Source organism: Syngnathoides biaculeatus, chromosome 9 (genome assembly GCF_019802595.1).
Source record: "Syngnathoides biaculeatus isolate LvHL_M chromosome 9, ASM1980259v1, whole genome shotgun sequence".
Classification (NCBI taxonomy): Eukaryota; Metazoa; Chordata; class Actinopteri; order Syngnathiformes; family Syngnathidae; genus Syngnathoides; species Syngnathoides biaculeatus.
This window is the reverse complement of record NC_084648.1, coordinates 18,620,001-18,643,671: the sequence shown is the minus strand read 5'-3', so window position 1 is coordinate 18,643,671 and position 23,671 is coordinate 18,620,001. Positions and strand designations below refer to the sequence as shown.

The window sequence follows — 23,671 nt, the reverse complement described above, 5'->3', positions numbered from 1 at the left end:
TATTATTCCGGGAAAATAGTCTCTCGAAGCTGACTGTAATGTTTGCTCATCATCTAAATTCTTACTGTATGTTTACAAAAGTCAATCGAACTCTAGCAAAAAGGACGCACAAAGCAAATAGTATGATCATTTGCTTATCATATCATGATTATGATTTACTGAAGGTTTCCATGAGCAAAAACCGGAGATACTGTAACTTGATTTCTCACAGAAACAAACGTGTAAGTTTATGTATCAAACCCATAACATCCATTCAAATCTGTGAGGCATCTATACAAAAAAAGATTAATTTAACAAGCAATTTGATTCATCAAACTTGATACAAGTTAGAATTGCTGATTTTGTGTCTGGAAGGCAATTTAGAGCAAGCTGTGGAGGCTCTTAGTAAAACATCACAATCTTTGTATATCACGCACAGCCATTAACAGCGCCCGATCTGTGAGCATGAACACGCAATTTAGCTCCCGCTATTTTGGATCTTCGACTTATCAGACCCTCACATGGACGTCATGTGGTTTAAACTACCATAGGTAGGCAGTACCTTGGCTGATTTCATGGTCCTCCTCATATAATTAGTTCAGATTTAATCTACAGCACCCCTGCTGGTGGAAGATAATGAGTGCACTCAAATTTGCCTCAATTGCTTTGAAACTGGTATGCCTATCCGTGCTTGGTACGCTTCGTTTCTCGAAATAAATCGCATCTTCCATTCATTATTTGAAGGTAATTATCTTCATTTTGTAGAATATGGAACCAAATTTATGAGCACAAGAATAAAGGATGCACCGCAGGCGATGAACTGGGTAATTCCATCATCACACGTAAGGAAAATGTCACTGGGTGACCTTTCCATTGACTGCCACTGCGCCGTGTCTCGCAAGACTTTAAGCAACTTTGTCCTTCTAGTCTGACCTGGAGGGACTTTTTCAGATTGTTACAATTTGATCATCAGTGTTGAGAGACGAGTGTTGGTTTGTCTCATCCACCTCTTCACGGGACCACCCTTTAGCCGTTTGGCGAATGTTGAGTCGGCGTCACCCAGGCTTTGTCAACCCGATATCCCAGCTCAGTGAAGCCTAGAGCAGAAAATGGCCTGACGAGCAGTTTTCATGCTCCAAACCTCCCAGTCACGTAAAAGCCCCTGTGCCCTAACCTCACCGCAAAGATATGCAACTGCACCCATGTTTGAGTGCACTGCTCTATTTCTATCATTCATGACTTGAATTCCTCGTGCCCGACCGGCCCCTTCCTCGACAGCAAGTTGATGTCATCTGTTAGACCTTTAAGTTCTTCAGCAACAACGTTCGACATTCTTCAAGCAGCAGGAGGCACTCGAGTGACTTTGGCCAAACACGCATGATACCGATTGCCGCTGTTGCTGGGTTCGGATTTAATGCCATTCCTTCGTTTTGAAAATATTAAAAGGCTCTTTTTGGTGCGACTTGTGGCGATGGTCTTTCTATTTTCTGAAAGAACGAATCTTTCTGTTCCGATGTAAATATATTTGAGGGCCGCGAGCGGAAAGTTGATATTAACACAAATCTTAAAAGTTTTTCATTCTTGACACCCTGCTGTTCTTCCATCTGTTCCCGCTGAGCCAATGTCACTACGCCCAGGATATAGAATTCCCCGCCCCACCCCCTCACCACCGCTCTGCAAATACACACTCTTTAAATAAGCAAGCACACTTACACTCAAGGCAAATATACAGTTTTGGCGCCGGGACAAGAAGAATGTGCGCAATGAAGTCATGATGATGGCCTCATTGATTAGGGAAGGACAGATGTTTCAGGTTGGGCTGTTGTTGTTTTTCACATTCTTACCTTTTAAGGTTTCTTGCATGTCTGAAAAATATTGCAAACGTTCAAACCGGGAAAAAAAATACACATTACCAGCTGCTTTAAGTTTAAGAGGCATCGGATGATCATAATACAAAGTCTTGCGCCCTGTAACCCCGCAATGACGGAAGGCGTGATAGATATCGATAGCTGGATCCAGACAACTGCCAGGTTAGCCACTTTCGCTAAGGGAAAACCTTACAAAATAAAATACGGTGTCAGACCCAGAAGCTCGGAGAGTATAGGGCTACATCGTTTTACACAGGTGTGGTTTTAATGAGACTGTAATTTGCCATAAATCCGGGACACATCATTCCACAAGGCTGTTGATGGTAGGCGTTGTGAGTAAATTCACAGTCACATATTTAACAGGCTCTAATTAATGAATGAAAAAAAATTCCCGTTTAATGGCACACTTGTTTCGACTGCTGCGAAGCCAAACTTGTTTCTCGAAACTCCAAAACAGCCACCAGAAACGGTTTGGGTGAAGATTGGTCAGTACGATCAACATCTGTAAACATAAAGCTAAGAGGATTTGTGCCATATTCTTTGAATAATCATTGCAGTCATAACAGTTTGCTTCATATTTCATATATAGTAGTATAGTGTTTCATAAATCAAGTATGTTGTTTTTCACTTTCACAAAGCGAGTTCCTTACTTCGAAAACTTGACACGACAGAGAGAAACTGAGTTCCATTTTGGATTCCATGGGGGAAATTTTGTTTAAGAACAGCCGTCGGACCTAATGCAATAAAACTTGTGTTCCCCAGTGTAGTCATTGAAAGCGTATATATTATGAATACTTTTTTAATTTTAATCCACATGGTGGACTGATTTTCCTCAATCAACTCTTTCTATATCTTTACGGCGAGAAACTGTAGAAAAAGACTGTCACAATGTATCAAAACAACAAACTTTTTCATTTTGTTGAGTAGAGAGAAGGTAGATTGAAGGAATGAAGTCTGCTACTTGCAATCGCTTTGTAATATTTTCTTCAAATATATGAGTTTAATGCAACCTTTCTTGAAATATGGTTATCTAATATTGAGGCCCTATTGCCTACTCTTCTGGGTCATATTTAATGAAGGAGATGTTTTAAAATGCAAGTGTTCTGAAAGTTTAAAAAAAAAAAAAAAAATCTTCCTTAAACCTGCTGATACGCTAAAGTGTTTTTCCAAGTTGAGGAAAAGCATATCTAGAGCCCCACTGACCTCAATTTCCCGTTTATTTTGGAATGGGAAATACTTTTTATCAGTGTTTGTTCGCTCTGACAAATGTTTTTACTTTACCTTTACATGACCCTGGACCAGGAAAGCGCTGTGATCTTCTTCCCGCAGTCCCGTATTTATACCTTAGTGACCCGCTAGCAACAGTGGTGTACGGTGATCACAGCTTTTATGTACAGCTGTAAAGTCATAACCCTGCTCTTTTGAGAACTTTCTGAACTCCTGAACCAGCAGAAAGCTAGCAGCTGATTGACTGCAACTTAACTCTTAATGATGAGGATCTTAGGAGAATCAGACTTAAGCTAACATCACCCCATTTCCCTTCATGTTCTCTCTCTGACCATCTCAACTTCCCCACTCTGAAACATTTTGACTGTGTCAGCTCGTTTCTCCCGTATTGCATCTAATTATCAGAGTCCGTGTTTGTCTTCGGGGAGCTCCTCAGTATCGCTTCATCAAAGCTGCCAATTGGCTCCGCTTGTTTATCTCTGCCTGCTATTTCCTCATCTGGAACCCCGTTAAGATGGAGGATTCTGGTCCCTAAGGAGTCTTACAGTGTAAGCTGCCACCTCCAGTCATTGAGACCAGAACATCAGCGATATGAGAATGTTTCTCCTTCCTTTGTTGTGTGCATTGTTTATTATACTGTCATTCTCCATCTTGCGCTTGCCCTATTCAGTAGGTTTTCCCTCCTATTATTCGTATTTGATCATTGTGTGCTTGCTCTCCGATATACTGAACATACATCGATATCTCTCACTCAACAGCCGCAGGGGACTGCAGGACTCCTTCAGGCGCTTTCTTGGATGCATTTCTCACTTTGATAACTAACCCTAAGGCCATGAAAAGACATTTTTCCTGAAACAAGAAAGAAAGAAGGAAGATTTACCGCTTTGGATCTGCAACACTTATTCCTCACCAATCTGAAGAGTATAGAACAAGAAAGCAGACTCAAAGTAGAAACTATCAGAGAATCCCTTGTGGTGTTTTGAACGGTGTACTATTAAGATAAAAAACCTTGAATTAATGAGTTTCCAAACATTGCACAGACTTAGTTAGTTGAACGTCCCATACATCAAACTGTAATCATTCCGTAGACCGTGGGGGGGATTGATGATGATGCTCCCGAACCGTTTTAAGGTTAATATTATGTTGCCTCCTATATTTAAAATGCAGAATTCTCTTTTTGTGCACTGTATTGTCTGTGCTTTCATCCTGGATCAGGCCGTGCCAAGGTGGAATTTTAAAATTTACACCATCTCATCCTGCTCTTTCTACTTTGGCTTGAGACCAGACCTTTCCCACTCGGAAAAGAGAAAATCTCATCCAGTTTCACCATTTTTTTTTCTTCGATTATTCACATACTTCGACAGTCATTGCATCTTAAAACAAGAGCATTTCCTTTTTAACTTTCTCCATTAATATCGAAAGTAAATATAAGCAGTATGTCTAGCTCGTCTTTGCTCTACGTTGCCCAGACTGCGTTGCAAACTAAAGCACCGGTTGTGGACGCTGTCATTATAAAACACATTGATGGGCTGCGTAAGTACTGTAACATTTGTAATTATGAGTATACGTTTTTAAGAGCGGGGATGGAGGGCGGATGTAAGGAGAACTAGGAAAAAGAGAGTGTGGCGGAGTAGCGGTCGTTGTTAGAGAAACTTCCGTGTGCTGCCTAAAAGAAACCAGTGGCTTCTTTTTAATTTTTTTACAGTATGTATGTGAATTGTGCCATTGGATGGAACAACCAGTCATCCCTCACTCATTGAATCACATTGCAAAATGCCACAAACAGAATAGCTGAATGTTATACTTTCAATTTGCATTGCATGATTTTTTTTTTTTTTTTTGCGCGCAATGCAGAATATCTGTGAAGAGACTGCATCAGCGGTGCACAATTGTGCACGCGTGCAGTTTAGAGGGAAAATTGGCTGACATCTACTTTTTTTTTTTTTTTTTGGGCACGCCGTCCCGCGAACGACCAAGACTGTCTCTCGATCGACTGGTCGATTGCGATTGACGTATTGAGCACCCCTGCTGTAGACACCAAACTAGATGAAACGGAATCAACAGCACCTCTGCTGGTTGTAGCCAAGTAGTGCAGTCCCGTTTGTCATCAATGGTCAAATTTCCACAGCAGAATTCTTTAAGCAAACTACTGATTTTTACACCCCCCCCTTCTTATTCAAAGAAATGACACTCCAACTTCAATAATTTTTTTTCTTATTTCAGTTGTGAGACAAACAACACTGTGAAGATGAGGGATGAGTTTGGCATTTCTGCAATTCCTGGATGTGATAATGGGCGGTCAGGGTTGTGTGAGTGGGTGGAGATTGCTTGATAGCGGGTTTCCTTAAACTCAGGAGTGTTTATAAGGTTATATGCAAATTATGCTTTCTTGGTTGCTGTGGTGCATGTATTAACTTTGCAATTTCTTTCTCAACTCTTATCGAAGTATTTAGTGGCAGTAATTATTTTTTTTTTTTTTCACCAAAACTTGGCCTTAGGAAAGCTGTAATCTTTTGTTTCGTACAGGACATTGAACAAACCTTGCAGGAATGACATTTACAGGAAAATAACTGTTGACCATTATATGCCAAGAATATTAAGCATTCGTAACCCTCAGGAAATGGTTCTTTGAAGAAAAAGGAACTGTATATTTTATCCTGGAAGCTCTTTAACAAAAAAAGAAATGTAAATTTTATCCTTGTAGGTTTTAAAACTCGAGTTTTGGAAAAGGTCAAATATTGTCACATTCGGCCACAGTTGCTGGTGAACAGATATTTACTGTACAAATTTGCTTGGAGTAGCCCAAGACTGTCATGATGGAAAAAGCTCATCGGGGTGGGGGGGGGGGGGGTGTTCATGCAACCAAGGGTAAATAACATGTCACCTTAATGAACTTATAAACTTGCATTTTTAGTCCAATGTCATCAGATGGCGATGATTTTTGGTGCACACACGCACATGACTGCAGACAAATCTACAAAATACAGTTGCTGACAAAAACGAACAAAAGTTCAATTTTCTCGAGCCAGTGAATGCAGTTGACCTCGAGATGATATCGTACATGCTTGTGGCCTTTCAACTTTTTCCATTGTCTTTGTCTGTATTGCAGGTGCCAGCATGGACGAGGCGGTGAAGTACCAACAGCGACTGGAGGCCATCGCTGTGAGTCCACAGAGGAAATAAACGTGTTTGTTGCTCATGCATAATTCAAAAAGTGTGCAAAACAACACCAGGCTGCACTGAGCATTATGGGCTGGAGTGTTGTTGATATTTGGATCAAGCGCGGCCGTGATAGAAACTCAGTGGAACTTTCAATGTCCAATACGGTCTGTCATGTGCTGGTGGCTGAGTTCTAAAAAAAAAACAAAAAAACAATCCAAATATTTGATAGGCAGTAATGTCAAATGAATTCATTTAACACATTCAAATCATCATAACCTTTATTAAGTGTACAGACAATATTTGAAGTTACATTTAACATTATTAAAGGTCCCGTTCCGTTTTTTTTAATTGATAATTTTTTTGTTGTTTATTTAAGTTTGACAGAAAATTTGGGTTACAAATGCCCAAAATGTCCTTTTTGAAACAATTGTAGATCGTCTTTGCCCCCTGGGATTAATATGGGACATTTAAAGAAGCTTTGCTCTGATTGGATCGCTCACCTTCCCCAATTTATATGTACATTTACATTTGTACGCTTAGTTGCCAAACATCCTTTGGTGACATACTACCATCGTGAAGCACAATTCCTCAAGTGTTTGATTGTTTGGCCCATTAAGATGGGCTTTATGTGAAAGGGGGCTCTGACCCATAAGAAAGTTCCCTGCAAAAAGCGCAACTCACTAGCTGGGACCACCGACGGGACCGGTGGGCTCTGCGGGTGCTTCAGCTTTGCGGTTTGCGCAGCACCTACGACAGTTTGTCACAATATTTGTCTTTCCATGAAACCCGACTGTGGTGTAGAAAAGATTTGGGACCACAGCCCTCGTGAACTGCACCAAATAAGTTGCTCGCATGGGTCCTAAAGTCAGGCGTGGCCCAAACGTGAATGGCGTCCATAAAATTTGTCCACTGAAGTCGGTAGGTCATGGGGGGGGGGGGGGGGGGGAGATTGCACCAAGCAACAACCTCTTTGAACTTCTGTTTCATTTTCATTCTTGTATTAATTAGTATAAGACTGCCAGAAGAAGTTCCCTTAGTTATGCCGTCACGAGCAAAATAACGTCGACACTTGCTGTGAGGAGTTGAGCCGGAGCGCAAACGCCGCTCGACTTGTGCTTCTTTTGACAGCAATTAATTGCCACTGAATCAACAGCGCCTCTGCTGGCCGGAGCCAAGTAGTGCACGCAGTTGTGCCTCGATTGCGTCGAGACACCATGAATCAATTCCACACACGAGTAGAAAAAAAAGAATCAATGAGTCACTCAATTTGGCTGCTCAATTAGTGCTCGAATTTAATTTCTGTCCGGCCTACGTGCCGTCTTGCAGGAGAAGCGGCGGCTGCAGGAGGAGCAGGAGCGAGCCAAGAGAGAGATGGAAGATGAAAAACTCAGACTTCAGCAGCTCAAGGTCCGACGCCGGAGCCACGTCTTATTTCATGTCCGGCCTCTCGCGCGCACGCTTTTCTCATTGGACTCATTCAGGCTTGTGAGAGAGAAGACGGTCTCCCTTGTCCATTTCCTTTTCCCCCACGGCGAAGCTCTCAGTTCTCACGGCCGTGTTTCCACGCAGTGCGAATCACGGAGCACCGCCATTGTTTTCACATCATTTCCACGCTGCCGTTCCCACCTCCCACTCCAACGTGTTGGCGCGTTGCCTTGGAGCACATCCTTGAAAAATCGCTTATTTTTTGTGTGTGTAGCATTTGTTTTTGTGTATGCAGGTATACGACTTCGGTTCACATTATTTACGTCCGTCCGCTAGCTTGTTGACGTTCATTATTGTAGCCGTAAAACTAAGTTGAAGCTTGCTTTCATTTTTAATGAGCTAATACTTCCTACATTTGAGACAGCTCGCAGCATTAGCGTTAACGGCAGTGCTGCAGTCACAAGAGGCAGAATTTGTCGATGGGTCGTTGTTTTTTTTTTTTTTTTTGCCTTCCGCTAAATCTGTCACTGTTAATGTCAGCTGATTGCCTTAAAAAAAAAAAAAAAAAACTTTGAATGTTTGGAGGTACTCTGTTTGCAGCCAGCTGAAGGGGGGGCAGGCGAGGTAACAGAAAGACGCTTGTTCTCTGCGGCAGGAGAAGACAGAGATGAGTTTTGTGCCTGTTATAGTTAAACGGAGGTTGCCAAGAACAGTGGGCTGACTTTTTGGAAACCTCAGGACAGTCGAGATTTTCACATTTCAGATGCACGCGGGAAAAACATCATGCGTCACTGTGAAATCTGCGGCACTTAGCGTCAATTTATTGTCCGCTTTAAAGGTGCATCTCAAGCACTTTGAATATTGTGAAACATAATCATTTTAATATAGAAAATGGGTAAGAATTTAAAGGTGTTTTGCTCTGTTAAAAGAATTTCTCTAATATATGATTTGCAGTGGGCGGCACGGTGGGTCAGCTGGTAAAGTGTTGGCCTCACAGTTCTGAGGTCCCAGGTTCGATTCTGGACCCGCCTGTGTGGAGTTTGCATGTTCTCCCCGCACCGCACTCCGGTTTCCTCCCACATTCCAAAAACATGCAACGTGGTGTAGTAGTGGGGCACACGCCGCCTGCCTTTTGTGCGGGCAGCGCGGGATCAATTCCCAATCAGTGATGGTGTCGATATCTGCCCTGCGACTGACTTGGTGACCAGTTCAGGGTGTAGTCTGACTTTCGCTCGAAGCTAGTTGGGATAGGCTCCAGCTTTCCCGTGAACCTTGTGAGGATAAGCGGCTCGGATAATGACATGACATGCCATGACATTAATTGGGCACTCTAAATTGCCCCTGGGTGTGATTGTGAGTGCGGCTGTTTGTCTCGATTGGCTGGCGACCATTTCACGGTGTACCCCGCCGACTGCCTATTGACAGTCGGGATAGGCTCCAGCACTCCCCGCAAACATTGTGAGGATAAGCGGTCGAAAAAAAAATGGACGGATGGGTGATTTGTTTGAGCAATGGAGATAAATTATTTTCTTCTAAGATTCTCTAATCCACCGAAATGCTTCTGCACTTTTTTTCCCATAAACTACCTATCGGATAATTTTAGGGAAGTGCGTGGCGATGGGATGCATCTGGCGATATCTCGGAACATCCCGCGCAACACGCCGTTTAAAACGTGGGACGGCACACCCGGAAAAGGGCCCCGGCGGAGGCCAGCACCGGTTGGTAGCGCTCTAAAATGTGTCAGCTGGGCTGAGCCGCAATGAAAGGGGGGTCACATTTTGTGGTTGGAAGGAGGAAGCCGGACAAACATTTAGCCTCCGCTTTGTGGTAATGCCCCATTCCACCGTTAGGGGGGACTATGACATTGCGGATTATAGCTTTAAAATGTCGCCTGCACAGTTAATAAACGTTTTCTAATGGCGACGACCTGACCTGGGAATGAAATTGTTTCAAAAATGCTCAAGCGGCCTCCAAAAAGCTGACTTTGAAATTCCCGCTGAATTTGCCCGAAGGCAAAACGTTGAGTCGGATTTTCGAGATCGGTCCGAGATGAGGAGAAGCGCCGTAGTGGAGCAGATGCTTGGAGATAAAAGAGGCCACTTAAATGAAGGTGAACAGGCTGCAACTCATCTTCATCTCCGTGCACTCTGCAACAGACCACATCACGAGAACTTGTGAGAGGGAAAAGAAAAGTCAGAAACTTCTGATGAGTTTCAGTCACACTGAGATTTGAGATCTTTTGTCTCCTCTATTTGTGACTCATTCCGCAGAGCATGATATGCTAATATGGCTATCATCATCATCATTTCTGTTTCAATTTTGTTACCTGGCTACACCCGAATAAGCTGCATTGTTTATGGCCTGCAGAGACGATTTTAGTTGACTTCAAACGAAAGCACTTTTGTCGTTTCCTGATCCGATGCCAACCTCATTTTAGTCCTGAGAGTGAGAAGCAGTAGTGGATGAAGACCAAAGTTAGCCAGCAGATCGTTTTGGCGTGGGGAGGGCGGACCTTCTTTAAACGTTCCATTATGTCTGTACTCTGAAGTGCTTCGATACCGATTGCTCAGTGGCAAAAATGGCTGAAGTCGTTTGCAACGCACATAACACAATATCTGTCTTGGGAGACGAATCCTCATTTATAGGCGTGTTATACGCATTTTCAATGGCGTCAAGAAGAGCCAAAGCAATACCGCCTCGGAACAGAAATACTTTTTTTCATTTTAGGAGGAGGCATGCAGAGTTAGGTAGGGATATTTATGAAAAAGATGATAGGGAATCAGCGGGGGGGGGGGGGCCGAACAGCGTGAGGAAACTATAATGAAGATGAATGTATCGTAGATAATTAGAACTAGAAAGGAGAACAAAGAGCAGACTTGTGCTCAGGCGAATAGAGCGGCACCGCCGGGTTCAATTGTGCTGATTTAAATTCAGTTTGGATCCACGTTTAAAACCAAATTTGCAATCGTTCGCCGTCGCAAAAGCTTCGCTGACTGTACGGGCGATGTTTTCAGTCAAACTTTACCCTTGTTAAGTGCCATAAAAGTATAAAACGCATGGTAAACTTTAGTTTTTGTTAGGCGTCAAAGGATTTTTTTTTTTTGTCAGGGGGGAGGGCTGGTGCGAGCACAAACTTTTTGTTATATGTAGAGATTTAATTTTGTGTACTCTATAGAAAGTTAATTGATTTTACGAACGTGAGAACAGTTTCATTTACATACAAGTTAAAAAAAACTTAGAAGTCAAAAAGGGTTTTGTGGCTGCTAGTGTTTTGTTTTTCTTTGCGGGAGACGGCCCGAACGGCTTTTTGATAGAAGCTGTCGGTTTTATTGTATTTTTTTTAAGGAAGTGTTATTAAAGGAAAAGGGTGAAACAGACAGAAATAATCTTCCGACGGTGTTTAAAATGTAGCTTAACGATGTTCTCAGGCAGCCGACTTGACTTTACACGTGAAGACCGGCAAGTTTCCGTGGCGCATTTTTCTCTGGAACGTTTCCAAATGGGGCACCTTTGTACTTTTGAAGGCTGTTGTATCTTATTTTGGTCCGGCGTACGCCTGTGCTCTGTGTTTCTCCAGAGGAAGTCTCTGAGGGACCAGTGGTTGATGGAGGCAGCTCCTCCGTGCCCACCCTCCCTGGATTCCCAAAGCCGGCGCTCCCCTCCGTGGGCCTCTCAGGAGGTGGCAGAGCACAGGCAAGCTCCGCCACACCGGCAGACAACCGCTTGTGGAATTTACACCTCATGCATAACTTATGCCGGCCTGCTCCCCTGTTTCATTTCTTTTTCTCCCCCACTTTGTAAATTCTTCTGTTGTTGTGTATTATGCATGCTTTGGCAAGAGCTTTCACTCTGTTGCTGAACACTTTTCTGCACGGGACGTCGTTGTCAAGCTGTCTCTCGCGGTGTTATTACATTGTTATTACTGCAAAGTCATCTTAAATGTTGCCTCTGGGGAATGTAAACATGTCTTGAATAATGACGTGTCTGTGAAAGAGTGTTTGGTCAACAAAGGTCACATGCTAAAGAAAGTGGTTAAGATTACTTAGGCGTGGACATTCCTATCATGGTCAGGATGGGTTTTTTTATTTTTTCATTTTTATTTTAGTTATTTGCTCGCTGGCTCCACCTGCTGCTATGAAGTATAATTGACCCTATAAAGTTGTGCCCTAAGTTCATATTTTGGGGTAAGAAAATGTTAATGAAACCCTTTAAGTGTATGTCCCAGCCGGACAGGACACAACAAACGATTTAACATTATAACATCGTCTTTTTTTTTTTTTTTTTTTTTTAACGTTTGGAAAGTTTTGACAAAAATTCCCTCCTGTTATGTTTGCGCATATTACTTACCTAATGGCCTAGTTGTGTAAGTCGCATCTGAACATTTTTAAGAAAAAAAAGTCAACAAATAAGAAAAGTCCAGTTTGGGATTAATTAACGTGACCTGCATGATGACATAGACATCAAGGGAAAAAAAACAAAAACACAATTTTTACCAAGCATGTTTGGTATTTTTTTATTGATACTGTTGATAAATTACAAATAACTCCGACAGAACTGCTATTGGGCTAATATTCACAGCCTTTTAATCAACTATTCTTTTGCAACATTGACTATAAGGTTCATAATAATATAATAAAGTGGACAATAAACTGATAATAAACTAATAATAAACTGGTCTTTTACTCTTTAAAGAGGCCATGCTATCACATCTTTTTGAAATTCACTATCAGAGGCTAAAGAATACAAACATGCTCAACATTAACTATCCTGTCTCAAAATAAATATTAGAAAGGACGTTTGAGCAAGGTTTGCACACCTATGTCTCATAATAAATATGTAGCATAATATTCATTGTTTTATGAGGACGAATGACACTTCAGAGCTGTCCTCGCTGCGCTATCAAATCAAATTTAAAAAAAAAAAAAAAAGCTAGCTCCAGTGTGGCTTTGATCTAACCAGCAACGTTATTCTCTTCATTGCAATGTTTTTAGAAGCTTTTCAAAAGTGTTGCCTAGATCACCTTCAGAGAGTTTTGTTGCTATCGATATTGTTTGAGTCCCTACCACGTATGACGCTACTGTATAACATAATAATATATAATCACGTAAGCATTGATGTTAGCACAGTCTGCTTAATATCTTTTTATGGAAAATGTCTCAAGAAGTGGGACGACTAAAATAATCACCATCTCCTCTCAAATGTGGACCTGGAGCAAGAGAAAGCGGGACTAGATGAGCATTTAACGGCCTGTCAATGACGTAGCTCGACGAACAAAGACATTTTTTTTAAATGAATTTGTCGATAAATTGCATGCCACGTGATAATTTCCCACAGCGCCCCTGATGAGCTGCTCTGGTGAGGAGTCGCTCTTGTCCGGGGTTGCCATGGCAATGACAGATGATGATGTTCCTTTTTATAAGCCAGCGCTCCATTAAGACGATGTGATGTTGTTTTTTATTTATTGTAAAAAGTATAACTTTAAATGTGCGTGTGTGGTGTCACGTTAGGTTGCGCTCACAGAACACGCCGTTTGCAGGGGAGGATGAACAAGAACAGATCGCCGAGGACCACGCGGTGAGAAATGGACACATGCACGCACGCACGCTCACGCCTACGTCGTCGACTAAAGCCGTCGGAATGTGTGCCAAACGAGCTTTGGAGGCTTTTCTCACATTGACTCAAATACTTTACCTCTTGCCGTCATGCTCGTAACTTTAAACTTTGTGTCTCAATGAACGTTATCAACTCCTCTTTCCTTGATTATTGCATTGATATTGTACAGTGCAGTTGCGCAGGTGATTTTTGACCTTTACTGTCCTCTGTAGTCACTGATGGTGTAGTGGTACACACGCCTGACTTTGGCGCAGGCGTCGCGGGTTCGATTCCCAATCAGCGATGTCGTCGATATGCGCCCTACGACTGACTGGCGACCAGTTCAGGGTGTAGTCCGCCTTTCGCCAGAAGATAGCTGGGATAGGCTCCAGCGCTCCCGTGACCCTTGTGAGGATAAGTGACTTGGAAAATGAATAAACATCCGCCGTACAATTTAGCGTAAAATGCCGTCAGTAGGGCCTAAATAGAGACAAAGTAGTAATACTGTAATTTCCGGCCTTTTTTCACACGCTTTCAACCCTGCCGTTCATGGGGTGATGCGGTAATTTGTGCATTTCTTGTAACAGCCGCAAGGGGGCACTCAAGCAGAAAAGGTAAGAATGAGACCGGTGGAATATATGTGCCGAGGAAGTGACTTCTACCGCCCCTGTTAGTGCTGCGCTAGCGTGTTGCTGCTGTGTTACTGGCGTGTCTCAGTGATATTTACCAGTAAGTTTTTTTATTTTAATCGGCCCTGTTAGCATTAGGGCGTCGCTAGCGTTAGCGCCGCACTAGCGTTAAACTCTTTCTGTGTACCGTCTTTCTTTGTAAATATCACGTGTTTCAATGTGGGTTTTAACGTGGCCACTTGCATCTTTTACACGGCTGTGGCGTATGTATGTACCAAATGGTATTTCCTTTACATGTGCTCGGTGAAGGTTGCAACGAGGTGCGCTCTGTAGGCCAGGCGAGGAATCATGGTAATTGGTCCCTTCACCTCGCGGCGCCATACATATCCATAACCTGCCTGTCGATATTTTAGTATGTTCTATTCCTACACGTTACTGCTGAGTTTGTGGTGAAGTAACAGTTGTTTAAAGTTACAGCAATAGCAAAAGCTAATTTCCATGAGCCCTTCCATTTTGTTTCTTGTTGTATGTTAGCAATAAGAGTATGTTAAGCTAACTATAATCGCAGCGATGCTGTGTTGATAGTAATTGAATTCATGTTGATAAAATAAACCGCTTGCAGCTATAACACTTTATGCCTCTCACAAAATGTAATTCGTGTTCAGTGAACATGAATGTTAAGATCAGGCGTGGGAAAAAAAAACTATAAATAGGTGCATTAATATTTAAGCTACAAGGATTATACATGGGGGGGGGGAGTAATTATCGTGCCTTGCCCCCATGTATTGATTGTACATTACCATTTTTCAAAGCAGTTACATAAACAGTTGAAGGCTTCAATTCCAGCCAAGTCCAAATTGAATCTCCATTCATCCATTTTCTTAGCCACTTATCCTCACAAGCGTCGTAGGGAGTGCTGGAGCCAGTCCAGCCAATCGCAGGGCACATGGAGACAGACAACGGCCGCTCTCACAATCGCACCTCGGGGCAATTTAGAGTGTCCAAGTAATGTTGCATGTTTTTGGGGATGTGGGAGGAAACCGGAGTGCCCACCCGGAGAAAACCCACGTAGGAACGGGGAGAACATGCAAACTCCACACAGGCGGGGCTGGGATTGAACCCGGGACCTCAGAACTGTGAGGCCAACGCTATCCAGCTGATCCACCGTGCCGCCCCATTGAATATGATTCACACATTTTAAACTCTTTAAAATCATTGTCACAGCTTGACTCTTATCAAAATCAAATTAAAAATTTCTGATTAGCGACGCAGGCCGAGACGAAAGCGTCTGTAACGTGTGACCTTTACAGCAGTTCGCCAGCGACAAATCCTGCAAGAAAATCTCTTTGTGCGTACGCGGAGTGGAATTGACAGCAGTGACTTCGCTTATTATATTGTGATAAACTGGATAATAAACTAATAATAAACTGGTCTTTTACTCTTTAAAGAAAAGTAAAAAGTGAAAGGTCACATAAGCGCACACATGCTCCAAACGTTGATAGCCTTGAAAGCTGGCTGGTCTTTGTCGCGCAACATCCAATCTTTCTTTCCTCTTTAAACTTTATGATGAAGCTTTATGAAATCATATACGTGAAACAACAAAGGGCAAAACCCCTTCTGACTTTGCGGTCTGTGACTCGCTTTTGCCATCGCAGTAAAACGCTTGAAGAATTTGCTTTTTTCCCCCAACAGGAAGACGAGGACATGGAAGCAGGAGATGTGGGTAAGGTGGTGCATTCATTCTTATGTCAAAATTACAGTTGGCCCCCCACGTCCGAAAAAGTATTAATTTCAAAACACCTCGACAATTTCTAACAGTTTGACGAGTTCAAGTTCCCCTTTAAATTGAGTTAAGCACATGAATTGCATGTTTTCCTAACAGTTGAAAGGGAAATTTGAGTGACATGAATCCAAATCTCCCAACCACAAATGTCTTTCTCATCATTTTGAATCAGGAATCTGGTGAATGTTGATTTGTTTACAAATCTTGTGGGACATTTGTACACAAATTAGCGCAATGGGTGGTTCTCAAGTGGTGTCATCCTGCCTTTTGCTGCATGATGTGACTCGCCAGTTGAGAATCATCGGTTCAAATTACGTTAAATCAAGAAAATAAATGCTTGTACTGTCCAAAACGAGTTATTTGAACAAACAAGTCATTTTAATTATGTATATGATGTTTGCTGCATAATTAACATATTGCATGTCCCTGAAGTTGCTGTCCATCCTGTTGGGATGGGTGTAACTACCCCTTCAAACCCCAAAAAAAAAACAAGTTTTCAGTGTTCCTCTCTCCCAATATTTTCTCGTACCGAAACAGTGACGAACTTCAAAGTAACTGTTGAAATTTTTTTGGGGGGGGCGGAATCATTTTTATTATAAAAGCAAAAGCCTATAACAATGGCTATAAAAACCTATCAGAAATTCCAAATATATTTGTCCAACAGTCATCAGTAAAGAGCCACCATTTCCTCCTAAAATAACTTCTTCTTTTCCTTTCGGCTTGTCCCGTTAGGGGTCGCCACAGCGTGTCATCTTTTCCCGTCTTAAGTCTATCTCGTGCATCTTCCCCTCTTAACCCCCGCAGTCCTCATGTCTTCCCCTCACCACATCCAAGAACCTTCTCTTTGGTCTTCCTCTCGCTCTTCCTTCCTTGGCAGCTCCATCCTCAGCACCCTTCTACTAATTATACTCACTCTCTCGCCTCTGGACGTGTCCAAACCATCGAAGTCTGCACTCTCGAACCTTCTCTCCAAAACATCCAGCTTTGGGTGTCCCTCTAATGACCTCATTTCTAATCCCATCCAACCTGCTCACTCTGAGCGAGAACCTCAACATCTTCGTTTTTGCCACCTCCAGTTCTGCTTCCTGTCGCTTCTTCAGTGCCACCGTCTCTAATCTGTCCATCATAGTCAGCCTCACCACTGTTTTATACACTTTTCCCTTCATCCTAGCGGGGACTCTTCTGTCACATAACACACCAAACACCTTCTGCCAGCTGTTCCAATCTGCTTGGACCCATTTCTTTATTTCCTTACCACACTCACCAAAAATGACCCCCACCCCCACCCGTCAGCAAGCAAGGATGCAGATTCTCTATTGTGCTTGACCTAACAGCCAAACAGGACAGATAAAATAATAAAAGTGTCAATAAACAGCTTGAAGCAAGCACACTGGACATCTTTTTTTTTTTTTTTTTTTTCAAGAACCATTAATAAAAAAAACATGCATAAATACACTTGCACAAAGCAAAGGAGAATATCGTAAACATCATGATCTTGAAAAAAGCTCACTTAGCCCACAAAACAAATGAAAAAAAAAATTAACAGTGAGGCCACTTGTAAATCAAGGTACTGCTGTACATGTTTTTAGCCTTCTTAATTAATCCTGAAATGAGTTGTGATTACTGCCTTGCTGTTGTGGCAAAACAGCTTTTAATTGTAATCAAAGAACGTTGCTGCTCGACTGCCACTCGACATGTTCTGCTGATTAACTGCGTTGCTTTTACAACAAATCCTTCAATGGGAAGGCACATTAATGGAAGTCCTGTCTTCAGGGGTAGTCGAGGATGACGCGAAGGTGCTCCGGACGCCAACGCGGCGTGAAGGCTCGCCCGTTCTGATCAACGGCGAAGGGGACTTGAAATCGGGCCTCACACAACACGGCGATGACGCTTCGGAGAAGCCCGTCGCCGCAAACGGACCGAGCGAGAGCGCCGCGTTCGAGAAGCGCGGCCAGCGCGTTTGCCATCTGAGCTGCACGGAGGTGACCCAAGGGATGACGGTCATGCGGGCCCAGCGCGTCCTCGTCACGGACGGTGAGGGAGAAGTTGCGGCCCGAGAGCATCGCGAGTCCACCGCAGACGGAGGAGTGACTGCGGAGGAGGCGCGAACGGCTTCGGGAGCTTCCACGGAGTCGGCGGCGAGCCAGACGAGTGCGGCGGAGGAGCCGGCGGGGAGTACGCGCCAGGAGACCGAAGACGAGGACATCAAAGTGGAAGCTCCAGCCTCGACGGCCGAGCCCGTGGGAGTGGCGCCGGCGGCTCAGGTGCCGGCCTGCTCCCAATCACAACCCTCCTGTCCTCCTCCAGAGGCACCGCAAGCCCAAGAAGAGGAGGAGGAGGAGGAGGAGGAGGAGGAGGAGGAAGAGGAAGAAGCCGTCGCGCCAGCGTCAGACCCCACCGACGCCGCCTCAAAAGCCCAAGGCGACGCGGTGGCCACGCCCCCTCAGTTCCAGGAAGTCCCCCTGGAGAATCACAGGACTGAGGCGCGAGGCGGCGAGGAGGAGCCCCTCCTGGAGGGGGCCAAAGCCCCCGACGCACACGACGAAGCCGCCGCCGCCGACGACGACGACGATAAAAAAGCCAAGATGAAAATCTGCCAGTGCTGCTCGCTCATGTAAACGCAACAAAAGTGTTTACGCGACGCATTCGGTTTTGCTCTCCAGTGACTTTGAAGACTTTGTTGCTGTTGATTGGATCGCGGTAGCCCCGAAGTTCACGAAATTCTGTCGCACTCACCACATTTAATCAGCGGTCATTGAAACCAAAGTTTTAATTCAGTGCCTAATTCATGTTTTTTAATGGCATAAACTGTGTAATATATATACACACACTACATTTTAAATAGATTATGTGAGGTTTTTGTTATATATATATAATTGACAGAAAACAGAGAAGCAACTTAATTTCATGCTAAATGGGAACAGAAAAAAAAAGTGTTGCGTTTTTATTTTTTTTCTGCATTTTCCGCATCCTCACAATTTTCTTTTTTTTTTTTATCTGCACACTGCATGAGTTCTTTATTTTACCGCCTGTTTATTTCATAATGTCTGTATTTGCATCATCGAAATAAACTCAACCAAAAACATTTTAATGCATTAGGACGAAAAATGCTTTATTGGAACATAATTACCATTCCTGTGATCAAAATAAGCTCCAAAACATTTTAATGCATTAAAGATGAAAATGGCTTTATTGCCCAATAAATTCATCATTTTAGGGTAAATGCAAGAACTGAGTTATTATGCAGATTTGGGACTTTCTGGATGGCTTTTTATTATATTTTCAGCTACTTTAGGTTCCATTTTAATTTGGGTTTTGCGAATGCAGTTTGCATATATTTGTCCCAATTATGCAAACCAGAAAAAGTGTGCACTGGTTCTGACTGACATTCCTCTGGGTCAATATCTTATTTTAACACATTTTTACTAAAGTTTGAATTTTGTATTTAACCGGAGCTCTGTACGCGCATAACAGGAGTTGTCAAAAAAGTTTAGAAATGACTGGATGAAACTTATTAAAGTGATATTTAACGAGTTTTGTTGGGTGCAGTTCAGCGCGACGTTTCGGCCTCCCCGTGAATGACAATTTTTGTCATATTGACCCGATTGTATGAAGAATGTGCTCTCGCCCTAATCTCTTGACGTAACCCGATAAGCAGTCTTTTAAAACACGCCACACGTCGTCATGTGAGCAGACTTTGGACAAATGTTGCACGTTTTGTCAACATTTTGAAATGTGTATCGAAAAGTTAGCGATGAGCGTTTTCTTTCTTTCAGTTTGGAGCTTCAACGGAACCCGATTTTCCGGAAAATTCCTTCCCCAAGATGTACCACTGTCATGTGATCTTGTGCGCTTTGCTTTTTCTTGAGCTTTTTTTTTTTTTTGTGTGTGATTGTTGGATGGATGGAAAGACAGATGGATAATTGTTCCCGGAGGAAAATCCACGGAACCGGATATCTGGAATTTGGAGAAATATGGCTGACTGACGAAAAAGCAGTTGCACAGAAAGCGGACTTGCGAGCTGCTCCAAGAACGGTCATCGTAAATAAAAGGGTGAGTGCTTATTTCACCACCAACTTCTTTCTCTTGTGTGCCTGTTTGAAGAACGTTTCTGTAACACTGGAACAAAGTTTATTGGTTGGAAGGTCACCGGAATCTTGCATGCGATCTAACCTGCGACCCAATGGGCGCCACGTGGTTTGCTGACCTTTAGTAACCTTTACATTGATTTCCACGTCAGGAAGACGGTCAAAAAAAGCGCTTTGCACGGCTTATTTGTCATGAAATCGCAACATAAAAGCGAACCCAAAAGTAACGTTATGTTGCTGTTGAATATTCACAGCTTTGTCCACCTCATCATAAAGTAATGTTAATTTTAAATTGTTCAAAAGATGCATTTTGCTCACCCGCAGTGCGTTACGTGACAGATTTACCTTGGTTGTTACACTGACAATGGCTTCAATGATTTCCTTTGAACGTCACAGTGTTGCACTAAATTTTTTGGGGTCGCTATAACAAAAGTATATAGTCATGAATGCTTATATCCACATTTCATAATTGGCTAATTGTTTAAATTGTAACTGCTTGCTTTCGCTCAAAATGTTCAAATCTTTTATTATCTTAAATTTAGACGAGCAATATGCAATTCCACACCCCAAAAATTTAGCCCCACCTTGTGCTGCATACCCCTGGTATGCTACAAATTTGTTTATTATAATAGTGGTACTTGTTGAGCTCTGTTTTATTTTTTTTTTCCGTGCTTTTGTGTAAAATGTTTGAAAACCACTGATGTAAAATAGTTGCACCCAGGACACAAATTTCATCCGTCAAGTCTTATTTGGACATTCAAAGCTCCAGTAGATATCCATCCCATGGATTTTCCGCACACGCTTATCCTCACGAGAGTCGCGGTAGTGCAGGGGCCGATCCCAGTTGTCATCGGGCAGGAGGCGAGGTAAACCCCCCCAAAAAAAAAAACAAAAAAAAAAAGATTTGCCAGCCGAAAGGGGAAACGGGGTGCCCGGAGAACGACGCGCGCAGCCGCAGTGAGAACGTTCAAAGTCCACACAGGCGGGGGCGGGATTTGAACCCCCAGTCCTCCAGAACTGCGAGGCCAACGCTCGTACAACCTGCAGTAAATATTTGGGAACTTAATACGACTTTGAAAAGGACCCGTCCGTATTTGTTTTACGTTTGTCATCGTCCTCTTGTTTGATTTCTGTGAATCATTCTGCGATTGGGACTTTGTCTGTCTGCGTCCTGTCTGAACTGCGGAACTGGACGCCGGCCTTATAAAAGCCGCCACGAGGTTCCGTCGTGCGCACATCACCGCGCTGCCAAGACGCTCGTCCGCATCCTGAACTTCCTGCAGCCAAACGCCTTGCCATGATTCTCCTGGCGTGCACGGTCGTCGCGGTCTGCTTGCTGCCGGGCGCCGCCGGCGCCCCTCTGGCCTGCGAACAACTGATCAGGCCTCTGGTGGACGTGACTCCCGACCACCTGGAGGGAACCTGGGCCCTGATCGCCGGCAGTTTGAACCGATCGGTGGACGAAGACGTGCTGAAGACCAGAGACAGCATTGCGTTCGTCTCGTCCCAGTCTACCTTCATTCAACGTAACCGCGTGGGCGACAAGTGTAATTCGTTCCGGCTCAACGCCACCAGGCAGGGCCACGTCATGACCCTGAGGGGGGGGAACTACCTCTTCACGGCCACCTTCCACCATACTTCCTGCGCGGACTGCCTGCTGTTCCGCTTCGACGTGCAGTCGCTGAGCCACACCACCGTCGACCTCTACCTGGTGAGCAAGAAGCGAGAGTTGGACGACGGCGAGAAGGCGGAGTTCATCGCTCAGGCCAAGTGTTTGGGCTTGCCCCAGCCCATCTGGTTGGATCCCACCAAGGAGCTTTGTCAGGAGGCCTGAGTGACGCAATAAAACTGTTGATGCCCACTCTGCATTCGTGTCTTTTGTCATTGCTAAAGTTCACCTGATTAAAAACTTGAGGGCCCTTGCCCCCAGGTCAAAATGTAGCGTTCCCCCGTTTATTGCAGTGGTTACGTGGGACCAATGAAAATCCGTGAATAATGCCTCCAGTATGAATATACCTATGTATAATGCATACCATATTTTTGCAACCATAAGCTGCACTTAAAAGGTTTAAATTCGTTGTGTGACTTGACCAACGTAGAACATTTGAGCACACCCGTTACACTGCTAGCATGTACGCCAGTGTGGATAAAAGCTACCATATGATGGCGCTCACGACGCAGTGAGGATCGATTGCATTTCACATCTGTAAGCAGAAGGACGTGACGTTGGCCTTCGCTGACAATGATGTACACACTCACGGTGTCGCATTGCAACAAATTATCACACCATAGCACAACGAGCAAAATAATACAAGAATGACTCACGAAATAACTGACACAAAACGTGCACTTTAAAAGGTATTTTCAGTGCATAAATAGCATTAAAAGTGGATGTTTTGTGTCAATTATTTCCTGAGCCATTCTTTTATCCGTTTTATGATTTGCTAGTTATGCTATTCTGTTTGTTGCGGTGTGACGATTTTAGTTTCGACGCCGTCGCCCATTGTGAGCTTCTTCTGCTTACGGGTGGGAAATGCAATTGTTCCTCACTGCCTCGTGAGCGCCATCCCGTGGTAGCTTACGTCCACGTTAAAACAATTGCTGGCACGCGGGCAAATACTGTAACCAGCCTGTGTATGTGTACCTTTACTGGACAAGTCATACAACATTTGCAATGTTGGAACTTTGTGTGCACTTGTAGAAGCGAATTTAGGACCTCTAAAAGCATAAAAATACGGTAAATAAAAAAACTAACACACTTGTTGACCGAAATTTGTGAATATGCGGGAACCGGGAATGCGCAAAGGCACACTGTATCATAATTTGGATCATGCTGGACTGGAAAAAAAAACAGGAGCATACTACAAATACTGTTTAGAACATTTAAAAATAGCACTTAAGACAAATCAGATGAACTTTTTACTTTTTCCACACTTCCAAAATGGCTGCTTCTATGAACCTGAGCCCCACCCCCAGGGTATCGCATAGCTAATTAGCATGAGCATTAGAAAAGTGGACTGAAAGGCAAAGATCATCGGTTGCTTTCAAATAAAATTGAAAAAAACAAGGGAGATTTGTTTTTGTTTCATGATTACTTGGGCAATAAACACGTTGAAGCTCATTTCCGCTGCCGGCGAAGTGAGTCGCGACCGCCGCCGTCCAGCGCTCAGCTCTCAAGCCTGGGCTCCCTGGACCCAAAAAGTTTGAGGCGCTCTATTGGATTTCTGTGAATCATTCAACTGCTGCGTTGTGAAACCGGGACTATAAAAAGCGTCGGCGTTGGGCGCCTCCTTCCAAGTCAGCGCAAAAGATCCCAGGATGATTCTGTTGGCGTGCTGCGTCGTCTTGCTCGGCTCGCTGCGCGGCGGCCTTGGCGCTCCCCCGACCTGCGACGAGCTGATCCGGCCGCTGGTCGGCATGACCGTCGGACACGCGGAGGGGAGCTGGGCCGTGGTCGCCGCCAGCATGACCGGCGAGCCGGACGAAGCCCTCCTCAAGGAGAGAGACAGCATCACTTTCCACGCCTACGACTTCACCTGCGTCCAAGCCAACCGCTTCGGAGACGCGTGCAAGTATTACCGCCTCAACGTCACCTTGAAGGGAAACGTCATTTCCCTGAGCGCCATGGGCGTCGGCATGACGGGGACCTTACACGCCACTTCCTGTCCGGACTGCCTGCTGTTCACCTTCAAGGTGGAAGGCCTGCCCAGCAACGACCTCTATCTGGTGAGCAAGAGGCGAGAGCTGGTGCAGAGCGAGAAGGAGGAATTTGCGGCTCAGGCCAAGTGTCTGGGCTTGCGCGAGCCCGTCTGGATGGATCACACCAAAGCGCTTTGTGACAGGAAGCCGGCCGAGGAGGTCACGGTCTACGGTCCTGACTTTATAACGGAATAGAAACAAATCTTCATTCATCCATGC

At 44.0% G+C, this 23,671-nt stretch overlaps 2 protein-coding genes across 4 annotated transcripts in view; both read left to right on the top strand.

Moving 5' to 3' along the window:
- Positions 1–19,199, top strand: part of palm3 (paralemmin 3) — a 35,425-nt gene extending 16,226 nt beyond the window's left edge. For 2 of the 3 annotated variants that reach the window (XM_061829737.1, XM_061829738.1), the window contains exons 2-7: positions 6,184–6,236; positions 7,563–7,643; positions 11,239–11,354; positions 13,169–13,235; positions 15,575–15,605; positions 17,427–19,199. In XM_061829737.1, coding sequence (XP_061685721.1) covers positions 6,192–6,236; positions 7,563–7,643; positions 11,239–11,354; positions 13,169–13,235; positions 15,575–15,605; positions 17,427–18,283 — 1,197 coding nt within the window. In that variant the 5' untranslated portion in view covers positions 6,184–6,191 and the 3' untranslated portion in view covers positions 18,284–19,199. The remainder of the gene's footprint in view (positions 1–6,183; positions 6,237–7,562; positions 7,644–11,238; positions 11,355–13,168; positions 13,236–15,574; positions 15,606–17,426) is intronic. The other variant, XM_061829739.1, reaches the window with a different exon arrangement.
- Positions 19,200–19,657: 458 nt separating this feature from the next.
- Positions 19,658–23,671, top strand: part of misp3 (MISP family member 3) — a 19,176-nt gene continuing 15,162 nt past the window's right edge. Inside the window, exon 1 of the mRNA XM_061831114.1 lies at positions 19,658–19,718. The gene's annotated coding sequence lies outside the window, so the exon portion shown is untranslated. The remainder of the gene's footprint in view (positions 19,719–23,671) is intronic.